Source organism: Quercus suber, unplaced genomic scaffold, assembly GCF_002906115.3.
Source record: "Quercus suber isolate HL8 unplaced genomic scaffold, Cork oak 2.0 scaffold_18, whole genome shotgun sequence".
Lineage (NCBI taxonomy): Eukaryota > Viridiplantae > Streptophyta > Magnoliopsida > Fagales > Fagaceae > Quercus > Quercus suber.
The window spans coordinates 1,270,475-1,286,534 of NW_027069483.1; the positions used below are offsets into that span (position 1 = coordinate 1,270,475).

General features: G+C 32.9%; 2 protein-coding genes and 1 long non-coding RNA gene across 4 annotated transcripts; all 3 read left to right on the forward strand.

Moving 5' to 3' along the window:
• Positions 1-842: 842 nt before the first annotated feature.
• On the forward strand, positions 843-6,226 carry LOC112001834 (probable purple acid phosphatase 20). Of its 2 annotated transcripts, none has more exons than XM_024034005.2 (5): positions 843-1,206; positions 3,896-4,187; positions 4,796-5,370; positions 5,622-5,710; positions 5,859-6,226. In XM_024034005.2, exons 1-5 carry the CDS (start codon positions 1,051-1,053, stop codon positions 6,046-6,048), a joined length of 1,302 nt encoding a protein of 433 aa, XP_023889773.1. In that variant the 5' UTR covers positions 843-1,050; the 3' UTR covers positions 6,049-6,226. The 2 variants fall into 2 exon arrangements, with proteins under 2 accessions (XP_023889773.1, XP_023889774.1); XM_024034006.2 differs by lacking the exon at positions 843-1,206 and adding an exon at positions 2,316-2,483.
• Positions 6,227-7,138: 912 nt separating this feature from the next.
• On the forward strand, positions 7,139-8,156 carry LOC136062379 (probable purple acid phosphatase 20). The gene is made up of 3 exons (XM_065761361.1): positions 7,139-7,300; positions 7,552-7,640; positions 7,789-8,156. The coding sequence occupies exons 1-3, from the start codon at positions 7,217-7,219 to the stop codon at positions 7,976-7,978; spliced, it is 363 nt and encodes a 120-aa protein (XP_065617433.1). The 5' UTR covers positions 7,139-7,216; the 3' UTR covers positions 7,979-8,156.
• A 4,512-nt stretch (positions 8,157-12,668) lies between these two features.
• On the forward strand, positions 12,669-14,794 carry LOC136062380 (uncharacterized). Its single transcript, XR_010624143.1, has 2 exons — positions 12,669-12,698; positions 14,598-14,794. It is a non-coding gene; the product is annotated as an uncharacterized LOC136062380 (long non-coding RNA).
• Positions 14,795-16,060: the final 1,266 nt, after the last annotated feature.

Sequence of the window (16,060 nt, forward strand, 5' to 3'; positions counted from 1 at the left end):
AAATTCAATTTAATTGTAAGTTTATTGAGATGTTATTATATGTGGTAGGATATATTGAAATTTAAGTAAAAAACTGACGTGACAATTTCTTATTGGATGTTGATTTTACACTTCATCCTAACCAAATTCGGACTCATATAATATATGGTATAATATGCATATTTTAGTAACAATGTTATCACCTTTACGGAGGTTTATATTGGCTGTATTTTAATAACTATGTTATCATCTTGATGAGCATTTATATTGGCCATATTTATGTTGACCACAAAATTAGGCTCTATTGGCCATATTTATGTTGACCACAAAATAAATGAATTTCTCAACTTAATAAACCCCAAAAATATTGTCTGAACAAAACCAAAACGTTAATTTTAGTATGTAAATTAAATACTTAAAAAGTGAAGTTTTAAAAATTTGTACATTATAAGTTTTCATTTATAAACTCGTGACATACCGACACCAAAACAGCGTGTTAGCTATAAGTTCATTTTCAGAAGCTGTCACTGAAAAAGGAAGCCGTGGCCGAAATTACATGCAACAACCACACCGTGACGAAATATTTGCAACAAATTAAAACCTACCCCAGTAAACTCACCAGTCACCACCAACAATTATCATATTCTGTACCACATACACGACAAAATAAATTTATAAATATAAATAGTAAAAAGAAATTTCCCATTTTTGAAAAAATCGTAAGCCTTTAACGTACGTACATGCCGATATACAATTCCCATTAATGCCACGTCTTTTTTCGTATGTACTTTTCACGTGTGGATTATAGTCCAGTTAGTTTGGTCTAAGACGCTAATGTCATGGTCATCATGAATTTGCGTAATATCTAGAGACACCAATCCTTGTATCTGAGGAAAAAAACAAATAACGCATGAGAAAAAATTTCAACTCCGTTTGGTACCTCTTCACATGTGAGCCTCTTTAATTTGTAATCTCCTTTTTATTATTCTTTGCGGGCTAGCTCTCTGTGTGAATATATATATATAACTTACTCTCAAAGAAGAAAAAAACCTCGTCTAGTTGAGAACCACCATGGATTTGCGAGGGTTGAGACTGGTTCTAACATTTGCAGTGGCCTTGGCCTTTGTTGGATTCATTGGTGGCGTTTATTCATACAATCGCCCACCTATGCGCAAGGACCTCATTGTTCGTCGCTTGGAAATTCTTGATGATTCTTCTCCACAACAGGTATTCATTAATTTTATGCCTTCATAGATGTATATATGTTTGGCAATTCTTGTTTTCAGTGTATGAATCTGTTGCGGAAGATCATGAAAACTAAATTTTGTGGGTCTTTTTTATCAATATAATTATCCTCTTGTTGTGTATTTATTGCGGGGATTTCTATGTTGCATGAAATACAGCCAATGAGGAATGTTTGTTTATATCGAAGAACACAAAAAAAAAAAAAGAGAGAGAGAGAGAGAGAAAAGTTTGATGTTGAATCCTAACCTTTAGGAAAAGCAATAGACCTGGGTTCATTGTTTCTCAAAAAAAAAAAAAAAAAAAAAAAAAAACCTTTAGGTAAGGCATACTAGTTTCAATAGTAACTTATAAATTGTTGGCTTTGAAGGGAATTGGGATGAGGGAGTTTGTCTACGAGTTAGGATTAAGGCCAAAACAGGTTATTAAATTTAATCTTAATTTGATTTTCTTACTTAACACTAAGACCGAAAGATGAGATGTTAACATCATGTAGTGTGAATTTCTACTTTCGTCTAGGAAAATGTTTTCATGCTAAGTATATAATACTCTCTTGGAAAATGTTAAAACTCTCTGTTAAAATCCTGCCATTTAGAGCTTAGGTTGGACTTAAGATTAAGTCCAACCTAAGCCCAATATGGCCGTAAGTGGGCTTGGGCAGCAGTTTTTGTTTTGTTTTGTTTTTTATTCATTTCTTTATCTTCATCCTAGTCTTAGCCTCCCAGGTTGTAAGTACACAGATTAGCTAGCCTTTGGCAATGGAAAAAACACCTAGAGCAAAACCTAGCTCATTCGCTGAACACTTCCAATCTTAAGAAAACAAGAACAAGAGAGAAATTTGGTTCCACAATGGAAAGTCATATATATATATATATATACTCAGATTATTCCACTTTGTATCCCACAAATTTTATCGAGTAACATAATGCTATGGGAACGGGACCGTAGCCCTTGTCTTGTAACGTATGTAATGTAACTGAAATTTCTATGTCCATGCAAAAAGAGTGAAAAAGACATAAATAGAAGATATTTTCTCACTCATATATAAATGATAATGTAAAAAAAATAAAATTAAAAATCAGCACAATATCCATTTTAAGCTGACATAAATGGCTGTGCGAGGGCTGGGGTTGTTTCTGGTATCCACTGGCCTAGCCTTCAATGGATTCTTGGGCAATCTAGATACGTACAATCGCCCGCCGGCTCGGCCCAATTTCTTTGTGCAACAACCGAAAAATCTTAATTCTGTTTCTCCACAGCAGGTACTCAATTCATTCAATTAATTCCTTTTTTTTTTTTTTTTCTTTTTTAAAGTCTGTCGTTGAAAAAATAGGAAAGAAATTTATTCATGTAATTTTATATTGTAGACCATCGTTGTCCCTGGATCTGGAGCAAGAACAATGCTGTATTATATATATATTTATATATATATTTTATGAAATTGTAGAATGTGATGTTAGACTTCAGCTCCTTATTTTGAGGTTAAGAGTTAGGCAGCTATTTATTATTATTCTTTCCAGTAGCAACTTTTCTTGCATTGTAGTCATGTAGTGTAGATTATTTTTATGATTCAATAATCGAAACTGAGAAATGGGATTGATTTGTCAAAGTTGTGAAACCCGGGTTTGGTCTTAGAGATTGTTTGAGTGAAAGGAGGAGGAACTAAGTAGAAGTTAAGTGAAATTAGTCCAGATATATTTACCCAAAGTAAAACCTGGTTCAGATTCCCTATGAATAATTGAATATACCTTTAATTTAGCCAAAAATAAAAATAAAAAAAGAAAAGAAAAGAATATACCTTTATGAAGTTGACTTATGGCCTTGTTTTCATGGTGATTTTATCTATATAATTTTCTGTGTGAGTTATTTATTTAGTTCTTATCGAAGTAGAAAAAAATCTATTTTGATTACTACATGGATCAGATAGACTTCAACTTCCACGACCCAAAAGAATTGGGCTTGGTTTGTGTGAATTTAGTAAGTCAACATGTAGCCCTATTATTAGTAAGTGGACTTGGGCTGTACTTTTATATTTCTTTTTGTTTGTTTTGATGGTTTTGAAAAGGTTTTTATTAAAGTAATAACAGTAATACAGCTATCCAACAGGCAACAGATATTATAAAATCAGGTATCTTACTTTCTAATTTTATTCCGTTATGATAAAAGGAAGTGCCATTTTAAATATAATTCACTGACTTTTGGTTTTTGATATTTTCAGTTGTGTATAGTTTCATTTGATTGACTGCAACAAATATTATCCAATATTATTGTTTGAATTTTCGAAGCAAACTATAGGATTTGATTCTAGGAAAATGATTTGTTAAACTCTAATAACATCTCTTGTCGTCAACCTTGATTAGTTGATTTTTTTTTTCCAACTTCGAGACATAAGTATTAATTACTTGAAACACCCATACAATTATTCTTTGCATTATATACAAAAATTGATTGTGGATATATTGTAAAAATACTTCGTTGCTTATTCTCTTTTGCTTGATACAATTAATCAAAATTTTAAATGCAATCAGTATCCTATTCATTTCATGCAAACACCCTATTGGAATGGCTAATTTAGAGCTATTAAGTACTAATATATGGTCCAAATGTCTATGTCCAACATATATTGGGCTTGAAATGGTTTATACCTTTCAATAATACAAATGTGTTACTGCAGGTGCATATATCTTCAGTTGGCGAAGACAAAATGAGGATTTCATGGATTACTGATAGCTCAACCCCAGCAACAGTAGAATATACAACAACTTCTGGGGCACAAGGAACTTCTGTAACTGGGACTACATCTTCATACGATTACTTGACGTACAAGTCTGGTGAAATTCATGAAGTAGTAATTGGTCCATTAAACCCTAATACAGTTTACTACTACCGTTGCGGCTCAAATTCGGCCCCCGAGCTCAATTTCAAAACTCCACCAGCTCAATTCCCAATTAATTTTGCTGTTGTAGGTATGTAAATGCTGACTATACACATGTTACTGCTAATAGAATATGGTATTCATGCATATCAATATGTCTAAAAGCACACCACAACAAATTTTACAATTTTTTGAAGTTACAAATTATAAATGGTAGATTATAAAGTAATGTCAATAATGAGCTCATTTGAGAATTAACAATAACTTATCAACTCAATAGGTTTGAAATTTGTTGTTAAAACTATTTTTTCTATAGCATTTCTTGATATACATATTGTTAACCATTATGTTACAAATAGTGAGTAATTTGAATTCCATGTGTCTATTTGACATTATTGCAGGATGTATAATTTTGGTGTAGAACTTCAATAAAGAGTATCTATGATATAGAATTTTGACTAAAAACATCTTTAACATTTTGAGTATTTGAAAAGAATTACAGTGTTCTTTTTTTTTTTTCTTTTTTTTTAAATTCTTTTTCTTAAAAAATAAAAACAGATTTCAGTTTTAGCCTTAACTTTAGTTTTCAACTTCAAGGATCTCCTTTAAATTCTTTAGCCTTAAATTAACACCCATATGTTTTTAATATTTCATATTCATATATCGTACCATTTTACTTATGTACAATGTATAATGCAGGTGATCTTGGACAGACAGACTGGACCAAATCAACCCTTCAACACATAGCACAGTCAAACTATGACATGCTGCTATTGCCAGGAGATTTATCATATGCCGATTTCATCCAGCCTCTTTGGGACTCATTTGGGAGGCTTGTGGAGCCATTGGCTAGCCAGAGGCCTTGGATGGTGACCCAAGGCAACCACGAGGCTGAGAAGATCCCACTAATTCACAAAGAACCCTTCACAGCCTATAATGCAAGATGGCGCATGCCATTTGAAGGGAGTGGCTCAGACTCAAACCTATACTATTCTTTCGATGTAGCTGGGGTACATGTCATCATGTTGGGTTCGTACACAGACTTTGGTCCTACTTCTTCACAGTATAGTTGGTTACAGGCAGACTTGGGGAAGATTGATAGGAATAAAACTCCTTGGACCGTAGTGCTTATTCATGCACCATGGTACAATACCAATACTGCTCATCAAGGTGAGAAAGAGTCGATTGACATGAAGGCATCCATGGAAAAGTTACTTTATCAAGCTCGTGTGGATGTTGTTTTTGCTGGACATGTACATGCCTATGAACGCTTTGTAAGTTCTAGTTTTGCCCCACTTTCATTGCCATTTCTTAAATTTAGTTTTGTTGCTTGATTGACTATGCTCTAATCTCTATGTACAACTCAGGAAAATGATATGAATTTAATCTATATAAAATGTTCATTTTTTTTTATATTAAGTGACTTGTTTATATTAGTTTTGAGTACCACATTTGTTTTGCTAATTAGTGGAAGAATTCAGTGTCATTGATATGTTTCCATTTGTTATTGTTGCTTCTCTCTCAGACTCGCGTTTACAATGGGAATACCGACAATTGTGCTCCAGTGTATATCAACATTGGTGACGGTGGAAACCGTGAAGGCCTTGCTAGCAAGTAAGATACTAATTCATATATTCAAAATCATAAAAATGGATCATATTAAATGAAAGTGATTATTATAGCTATAGCAAGGATAAACTCTCTTATTTTTTTTTTTTCATTATTTTCATATAATTAACTTCGTGCATTCTTGATCTTACAGGTATCAAAATCCAAAGCCTGATATATCCCTTTTCAGGGAAGCAAGCTTTGGGCATGGGGAACTCAACGTTGTGAATTCAACTAATGCTCTCTGGACATGGCACCGAAATGATGATGATGAGGCTGTTGCTAGTGACTCACTCTGGTTGACAAGCCTATCATCTGAACCTGCTTGTAAAGTGCAAAACTAAAATGTGAAAATACATGTTCCATTCATGTTCTTTTATAAAATAAAGAAAAATGATAAAGATACATTAATCTAATTGTTTACCAGGAAATCATTGCTGTACCTGGAAACCTATTTCAGTCTTTGTACATTATTTAATTTTAGGGTAAATTACAAATTTGGTCCTTAACCTTTACACTGAATGTCAATTTGATCCATAATGTTTCAAATGTATTGATTTAGTCACTAACCTTTTGATATTGTGTCAAAATAATCCTTACCATTAAATGATGAACGAAAAATGCCAATGTGGTTAATAGTCAAATTAAAAAAACTATTTTATGCCACATTATATGACACATGTATTACCACGTGGAATAAAATTTAAAAGAAAAATTTTCATGATTAATTCCTATTTTTATCCCACTTGAAATTTCATTGTTAGTTTGTAACAAAACCAATAATTCAAACTTCACTCATTCAATTAGTTCTCTAATTCTTTTTATTTTTCCACATAAAAACATAGAACAAACGAACCAAAACAAAATTCCAATTTCCCTTATCATTCCTTCACTTATCCACCTTTGTTCTCCAAGCAACCAAACAAAAACTTCAATCCCTAGAACCTTCTTTGCCATTTTCGCTTAAGCTTTATTAATTTATTTTTATTATTATTATTTTTTGTTGTGCTTTGGAATCTCTCTCTGTCTTTGAGTCTTTGCTATGCTTTTGGACCTTGGAGGGGACTGTGTTGGTCTACGCAAGTGCTTTCGATCTGAAATCCCAAAAACTAACAAATTTGAGTTTCAATTTTAGTTGGTATTTACATTTTGATCCAATTTTGTTTGGGTCTATCTTATTGGAGTTTTACAAGTTGCATGTTGTGTTGCATTTGATCTTGTTTTGAATTTTTATGGAATCGATTTGCTTTGGAGCTTGAAATTCAAATTTTGATCGCTAATTTGTATAACAAAGACCCTTTTTTTGTTTTAAATAATTACATGGATTTATGGAGAAGAGATGAAGATTAGTCAGAGAGTTTAGGGATTTTGGTGGTCACATCACATTTCTTAGTTTTAATATAGTGTTTTTTTTTTTTTTAATTTTAAAAAAAACCTTGGACCGTAGTGCTTATTCATGCACCATGGTACAATACCAATACTGCTCATCAAGGTGAGAAAGAGTCGATTGACATGAAGGCATCCATGGAAAAGTTACTTTATCAAGCTCGTGTGGATGTTGTTTTTGCTGGACATGTACATGCCTATGAACGCTTTGTAAGTTCTAGTTTTGCCCCACTTTCATTGCCATTTCTTAAATTTAGTTTTGTTGCTTGATTGACTATGCTCTAATCTCTATGTACAACTCAGGAAAATGATATGAATTTAATCTATATAAAATGTTCATTTTTTTTTATATTAAGTGACTTGTTTATATTAGTTTTGAGTACCACATTTGTTTTGCTAATTAGTGGAAGAATTCAGTGTCATTGATATGTTTCCATTTGTTATTGTTGCTTCTCTCTTAGACTCGCGTTTACAATGGGAATACCGACAATTGTGCTCCAGTGTATATCAACATTGGTGACGGTGGAAACCGTGAAGGCCTTGCTAGCAAGTAAGATACTAATTCATATATTCAAAATCATAAAAATGGATCATATTAAATGAAAGTGATTATTATAGCTATAGCAAGGATAAACTCTCTTATTTTTTTTTTTTCATTATTTTCATATAATTAACTTCGTGCATTCTTGATCTTACAGGTATCAAAATCCAAAGCCTGATATATCCCTTTTCAGGGAAGCAAGCTTTGGGCATGGGGAACTCAACGTTGTGAATTCAACTAATGCTCTCTGGACATGGCACCGAAATGATGATGATGAGGCTGTTGCTAGTGACTCACTCTGGTTGACAAGCCTATCATCTGAACCTGCTTGTAAAGTGCAAAACTAAAATGTGAAAATACATGTTCCATTCATGTTCTTTTATAAAATAAAGAAAAATGATAAAGATACATTAATCTAATTGTTTACCAGGAAATCATTGCTGTACCTGGAAACCTATTTCAGTCTTTGTACATTATTTAATTTTAGGGTAAATTACAAATTTGGTCCTTAACCTTTACACTGAATGTCAATTTGATCCATAATGTTTCAAATGTATTGATTTAGTCACTAACCTTTTGATATTGTGTCAAAATAATCCTTACCATTAAATGATGAACGAAAAATGCCAATGTGGTTAATAGTCAAATTAAAAAAACTATTTTATGCCACATTATATGACACATGTATTACCACGTGGAATAAAATTTAAAAGAAAAATTTTCATGATTAATTCCTATTTTTATCCCACTTGAAATTTCATTGTTAGTTTGTAACAAAACCAATAATTCAAACTTCACTCATTCAATTAGTTCTCTAATTCTTTTTATTTTTCCACATAAAAACATAGAACAAACGAACCAAAACAAAATTCCAATTTCCCTTATCATTCCTTCACTTATCCACCTTTGTTCTCCAAGCAACCAAACAAAAACTTCAATCCCTAGAACCTTCTTTGCCATTTTCGCTTAAGCTTTATTAATTTATTTTTATTATTATTATTTTTTGTTGTGCTTTGGAATCTCTCTCTGTCTTTGAGTCTTTGCTATGCTTTTGGACCTTGGAGGGGACTGTGTTGGTCTACGCAAGTGCTTTCGATCTGAAATCCCAAAAACTAACAAATTTGAGTTTCAATTTTAGTTGGTATTTACATTTTGATCCAATTTTGTTTGGGTCTATCTTATTGGAGTTTTACAAGTTGCATGTTGTGTTGCATTTGATCTTGTTTTGAATTTTTATGGAATCGATTTGCTTTGGAGCTTGAAATTCAAATTTTGATCGCTAATTTGTATAACAAAGACCCTTTTTTTGTTTTAAATAATTACATGGATTTATGGAGAAGAGATGAAGATTAGTCAGAGAGTTTAGGGATTTTGGTGGTCACATCACATTTCTTAGTTTTAATATAGTGTTTTTTTTTTTTTTAATTTTAAAAAAAAAATTTTAATGTGGCGGTACAGTTGGCAAACAATGTAGCGTTAAAAATAATTTAAATTATTCTGTTTGATACATTAACTTTTTCCATCCAATTAATAACAGTATGGACTAAATTGACATAATTAAAAAGTTATAGATCAAATTGAGATATGGTGTAAAGGATAGGAACCAACTTTGTAATTTACCCTTAAAAGTATTATATAAAATAAATTTCTCATTCTTTACTCAAAACTAGAGTGATTTTTTTTTTTTTTAGTTTATTAAAGAGGAGTAATATTATTAAAGAGGAGTAATAGGCTACACCGCTACACAATGGGAGCAGTTCACTTTACCTTTTCTGAACTGTTTTTATCTCCTACCATGCAAGTTTATGAAATAGCACGTTTTATATAAATTTTAATATGTAAAACTTAGTCTTTTTTTTTTTTTTTTAATACAAGATATAAATTCTACTCTATCATAATCTAAGTATATATATGTGTAAAACTCCCTTTTAGAGACTTGAACCTTGGCCATTACCCCCCACATCCCACAAACACTTATACTTGTGGAGTAACCATTGTGCCAAGGGTGTGCGATGGTAATAGGTAAAACTTAGATTAAATTCAAACACATTGCTACCTGACCCACTTATCAAGCCTTTATAATTACTATAAAATTATATATTTTATTTCTTTATTGACTAATTTAATTTCAATGAATGTTTGTATTCTAATTAAATTTTTTATATTATAGATGAAAATATACTAATGACATTACCTGTCAACTTATCAAGCAATTCTTAAATATAAATATTTCAGTGATTGATATATTACTAACATTATCTAGATTTTTTTTTTTTTTTTTTTTTTTTTTCAAAAATTTGAATTTAAAAGCATTTATAGGTGGCTTAAATTCATTTGATATTTAAGGTATAACATGTTTCCTTTTCTTCTTCTGTGTAAATAATAAACTAGTAGACTATTACATTTAATTATCGGACCATAAACTTAAGGATTTAGATACTATTCTCAACTTTTATCTTTGATTCCCCCCCCCCCCTTTTTATTTGTTATTTAAAAGTCATAGAAAAGAAGAGGTTAAAAAGTACGGTAAATTTGATTCTTAGTTGACTCAAATTATCAAAGATCGTCTAAGGGTCGGCATTACAACAAAATGTATTTTTAGCGACGAAAATTAGTGAGGAAATATTTTTCGTCGCTAAAAATACAGCTTTAGTGACGAAATATGAATTTCGTCACTAAAAGTGAAAAAAATAATAACATTTAGCGACGAAAAATAAATTTCGTCACTATTGTGATCTGAAAAATGGGCGCCAGTGGAGGGAAATTTTGGCGCAAGTTTAATAAATCTACAGTGACGAAATATTTCGTCACTAAAAGTTAAAATTTTTAGTGACGAAATATTTCGTCACTGTAGGTATTGTTGTGGATAGTATTAGTGACGAAAATCCTTTCGTCACTATAAGGAAGAATTAGCGACGAAAAAATTTGTCACTAAAAATACTAATAATTTTGCACTTATATGTTTTTAGTGACGAAATCACAATTCGTCACTAAAAGTATGCTACAGCAACGAAATTTGAATTTCGTCGCTAAAACTCTTAACAAAATATGGTTCCTTTAGTGACGAAAATAAAATTCGTCGCTAAAAGTGTCACAAATTCTGGGCCTTTTGTGACGAAACAGAAATTCGTCACTAGAAGTGGGCAATAGTGACGAAATGTTTTCGTCGCTATTGCCCACTATAAATACTCTCAAACACACCCACTCAACAAAATAAAAAAACATCACCCACTAAAGTTTTCAATCAAAAACAGAGAAACCCAAACAAAAAAGAGAAGCCACTCATCGATACGCTGATGAACCGTCGCTGATAAGCGTTGCCTTCTTCTGCATCGGCGACGCTTCAGCTTCTGCATCGGCGACGCTTCAGCTTGCATCGGCGACGCTCCGGCTTGCATCGGCGACGCTTGGGCTTCCACATCGGCGGCGCGACGGTTGGGCTTGCATCGGCGACGGTTGGGCTTCCGCATCGGCGACGCGACGCTTGGGCTTGCATCGGCGACGCTTGGGCTTCGGCATCGGGGCTTGGGCTTCCGCGTCGGCGACGCTTCGGCTTCCGCATCGGCGACGCGACGCTTGGGCTTGCATCGCCGACGCTTCGGCTTCCGCATCGGTAACGCTTCGAGCTTTTCTTCATACCAGCGACGCTTTTCTTCCTCCTTCAACGCTTCGAGCTCCGCATTGGCGACGCTTTGAGCTCCGCATCGGTGACGATTTGAGCTTCGCATCGGCGACGCTTCGATTTCGGAAGAGAGGGGTCCAGCCAGTGCATGGTTTTCGACACGGTTGGTCAGTTACTTCCTTTTTTTTTTTTTTTTTTAGCTGTTTTCACTATTTGGGTCTTTTATTATGAATTTTGATGTGGGTTTTGAATGATTTGTGAATTTTGGAGGGGATGGTTGAGTTGGTGAATGTATGTGAAATTTGAGAATGGGGCTTCATGCATTTTTTGGGTTCTTGTATGGTTCAAAAAGTTTCAGTATTACTTATTGTTTCATTGTTGAGAATGTGTGAGAAAACAGAAGAAAATGCAAAATTGAATTTTCAGTTTATGAAAATGTTCAACTTGGTCAAACAAGAACAAATAGTCAATACCCTGCTAAGACTAGGTAGCTATATAGAGGAGTGGTTGTATCTTATGGTATTCAATCTATGTTTAGTCTAAATTCATGAATTTATACGAGAATGAGGACATGTGGTTCTGAATTTATTGATATGTTTAATGTGTTGTTCTCATTTTTTCTTTCAGTACATTGGAAGCCCATTGTGCCTAAGGGCTACACATTAAGAGTTAGTCCTCTCCCATCCCTCTAAACACCATTCCTAATCCTTGGTATAGGTATGCCACGATCCTATAGTGATTAATGACAAGACACTGTACTGGCTGAACTACTTGTTCTCTAAAGGTCAATACTTGATGGTGTGTTCTTGTCAACTTTTTTGTAATTAATGACAAACCACTTTTGTAATTATTTATTTATTATCTTTTTGTTCTTATAGATTTTAAATTTGGTCTGTCAACAATCAAATATGGTTTTTGTTTCTCCAAATTCATGGTGTAAATGTTATGTTTGTTGTTATTTATTGTTACTGAGTGTATTACTAATATCCAAGCATGATAGCAAAGATGTAAAAGTTTAGGCTATTAGTTTCAATGAGATGGCTGTTGGTTTCAATGAGATGGGTATTTGATCTCATTTTCTATTTGATTGGTTTTAGGCTGTTGGTTTCAATGAGATGGCTGTGATTTTTATGGGATTTTTTATTTATTTTTTTTATTTTTATATATGGTTGAGAAATGGGTTTGCTTGATTTTTGGTTTTCTCCAGCTTTGTGCTATAATTTCCTACATGCTTTATAAATGGAGGTGAAATCATAATGGAGGCAAGGCTTGCTAAATTTTGAGTTGTGGGTGTGTTTGAATGTTAGTTTGTGGTGAATTAAGAAATGGGTTAGTGCCTTTTTGAGTTGGTTCATTAGTGGAGTACGCTACATTTTTTTTTTTTTTTTTTTTGCTTTTATCTCCAGCTCTCTCTCTTTGTGGCTGAAGAAATTGTGAGGAATAAGGTGAAGAACACAAGTTAACTTTGGATTTTTTCTGAAAGTTGTAAACTTAGATTGAGCAAAGTAAGTATATTCTAGTTAAAAACTTATAAAACTCTATATATACTTGTGATGTTGGAAATTTGTTTTGTACTGGGTTGTTGTGTTGGAGCAAGCGGGTAGCTTGCATGGTGTTATAAGGTGGTTTAAATTCATATTGGGAGTGTTTTTAATTTCTTGCAAATGTGAATGAAACTTGTTGATTAGTAGCAATTATGTTCCTTTATTCAATTTCAATACTTGTAAGCATTATAGTTGTGATGTTTGTGATTGGTTTTGTGGTGGGTTGTTGTGTTGGAGCAAGCGGGTGACTTGCATGGTGTTATAAGGTGGTTTAAATTCATATTAGGAGTGTTTTTAATTTCTTGCAAATGTAAATGAAACTTGTTGATTANGAGGTTGAAAAATTATAATTCAACTTATTAAGAAACCCCAGCTAAGTCAGCCTAAAAAATAGCATGAACAGGTGGAGGAATAGACTCCATCCAAACCTCAAAACCAAAAACATTAATCGAAAAATGTGCTAAACTATGAGCTAATTTATTACCTCATCTCCTAGTATGAGAGTAAAGTAATTTAGAGAAAGATCTAGACAGGATTTTGACATCCTCAATCAAAAGGCCACAACCTAAAAGAGACCGGTCCTCCCCCTGCTGGGCTTTGATAACAGTGCTCGAGTCCCCTTCCAAATTGATATTATCAACACCTATCTCCCTAGCAAGAACAAGTGCCCTAGCGGTAATTAGCACCTCCACTTCTTTTGCACAGTAAGCTCTTGGGAGCTTCTCAGAGAGCAAGGTGATGACCAAGCTGTGACTATCTCAAATGGCGACTCCAATACCAGATATTTCCTCCGCTTTGAAAATGGCACCATTGAAATTGATTTTGAGGCAATCAACCAAGGGGGGAACCACTTAACACAGGGGCAACAAATGATTGGAGTTCTGGGTTGTTGCACTACAAGAAACTCGCCATGTCGTTCCTTTGCGAGTTAAGTTATCTGAAAGAGATTGCAGCAATTCTATGAGAGACGTACTTGGTTCCTATGTGTCCAAACTGACCAGGTGATAGTTGCAAACAACTCTGGATCCTGGTGATTAGCAATCATCCAAGACAGCAACTCCTTAAAGTCCACAAATTGTTTGGTTCCTCTAGCACTCCAGGATCAAGTTTGGCCAAACAACATCGAGTCCAGGATAAGACCAAAATAATTGATTCTGCATCTTGTTGACATCAGTCACAGCTTGGGTTATTCAGGATAGTTTCTCATACCAAGTTAACCTTCGTAGGCAAAGAATTAAGATAGGCTTGCCACATTAGATTCTTGATTTTATTTAGACAATTCAAAGACCAAACACCTTTCCACAACTGATTGTTCACAAGTACCACAAATGGGGTGAAGTCAGACTCTTCCTTTAGAAAGCGATACCCCGACTTGCAGGATTACTTACCATTCGAAGAATGAGGCCAGTATAGAATGTCTTCAGCTGAAACCTGTGCAAGAGGAATATTTTTAATCAGATTGGCTTCTTCAGGGGCAAACATACCTTTAATAAGCTTAGAGTTCCAGTTCCTAGTATCATTATCAAACAACAAGTCCACTGTAGCATCCTCCAACCCTTCTATAGCAGGAGAGCCGATCAATGTGGATGCAAATGTAAATGAAACTTGTTGATTAGTAGCAATTGTGTTCCTTTATTTAATTTCAAGTTAAATCACTTATTGGTTAGTACTTTATCTTTAAGTTAAAACACTTCATTTTTTATGTATCATTTGAAACTAATTGTTAGAAATGTTTTTTATAACATAGTTAATGTTTTTACTTTACGATTTTAATGTAGTAGTGTTTTTATATTTGTGCAGATTTCTTATTGGTGGCTTTAGGGGATTTACTTTTGGCATTATTTGAAGACATATGAGGACATCTTTTGGCTTTGGGGGGTTTTAATTATATTATGCTACATTTTTTGTATTGTTATAAAACATCTTAAGTTATTGTATGTGTTGCAAACAATTATTGTATGGAAGGAGTTTGAATTTGATACTTGTTTTAATTTTAACTTATGGAATGTATGGATCGATTTTTTTATAAATGTGTTGTTGAAATAAATGTGTTAATCAAATGTGAGGTTTTAATAATGTAATAACAGGTTACACGTTAATATCAACGTTATGAAAATAATAAAAACAAAAAATAAGTTTTAGTGACGAATTTTTTTGTCACAAATATGGCAACTAAAAATTGTTTTAGTGACGAAATATTTCGTCACTAAATGCAGTTGAATTTTGTAAGAAATGGTTTTAGTGACGAAAATTTTCGTCACTAAATATGATTTAATAAACTGAAATGGTTTTAGTGACGAAATATTTTCGTCACTAAATACTGTTTTTAGCCAGGAAAACATTTAGCGACGAAAAGTTTTCGTCGCTTAAAGTTTTTTTTTTTTTTAAACAAATCGGACTTTTAGTGACGAAATTTGTCGTCACCAGGACTTTTAGCGACGGGGCTACAGTGACGAAACGAATTTCGTCACTAAAAGTCCAATTTCGTCACTAAAAGTTCTTAGTGACGAAAAACTGAACTTTTAGTGACGAATTTTTTCGTCACTAAAAATACATTTTCTTGTTGTGGTCATAGGATGATAGGAATGACAATTCGTTTTAATCCAATAAATTTATGATCCAAACCTAATTCAGCTAACCATTTGCCAAATCTTGCTAAAACAAATCACACTTGCATAAAATAAAATAAAATAAAAAGTAGAGCCAAGATGGAGTGAGATTTTAAAGTAATCATTTTTCATGGAAACAAATCAAAACGTTAACGTTTATAAAATAAAAATCAAAAACAATAATCTTGACGTGATTTTGCCCTTTATTGTTATTTTTATTTATTTCTTGACTTATAGGTAAAAAGAGTGGGTGGGTACAAGTACTTGAACTCCAAATATAAGATGATATCTATTCCTATTTCCCTTGTCTTCCGCAAGATAGAAATGAAATTCAGCTAGTAACAATTTATGAAAATTTTGTAAATAGAACTGAAACGTTAGAATATTTTTCTTTTATATTGTAAATGCGAGTTTTACTAGAAAATACATATGTATAAATAATATACAGTATATTATGCGTAGTTTACTAACAATATTATCAACTTGACGGGCATTTGTTAATCTTGTTTGGCCATATTTATGTTGAGTTGTTGACCTCACACATATTTTAGAAAATTATCTTGATGTGCATCGGCAACTTATTTGTATAATGTGAAATATTTGAAATAAAATTGAGATAAAAAGAAAAAAAAAATTAGTTTATTTTTGAATTGT

Bases quoted from the DNA above. Each gene is read 5' to 3' on its own strand.
- LOC112001834 (XM_024034005.2), top strand. From the start codon at position 1,051: ATGGATTTGCGAGGGTTGAGACTGGTTCTAACATTTGCAGTGGCCTTG. The intron at 5,371-5,621 runs GTAAGTTCTAGT...CTTCTCTCTCAG, and splicing joins TACATGCCTATGAACGCTTT to ACTCGCGTTTACAATGGGAA. The intron at 5,711-5,858 runs GTAAGATACTAA...TTGATCTTACAG, and splicing joins CGTGAAGGCCTTGCTAGCAA to GTATCAAAATCCAAAGCCTG.
- LOC136062379 (XM_065761361.1), top strand. From the start codon at position 7,217: ATGAAGGCATCCATGGAAAAGTTACTTTATCAAGCTCGTGTGGATGTT. The intron at 7,301-7,551 runs GTAAGTTCTAGT...CTTCTCTCTTAG, and splicing joins TACATGCCTATGAACGCTTT to ACTCGCGTTTACAATGGGAA. The intron at 7,641-7,788 runs GTAAGATACTAA...TTGATCTTACAG, and splicing joins CGTGAAGGCCTTGCTAGCAA to GTATCAAAATCCAAAGCCTG.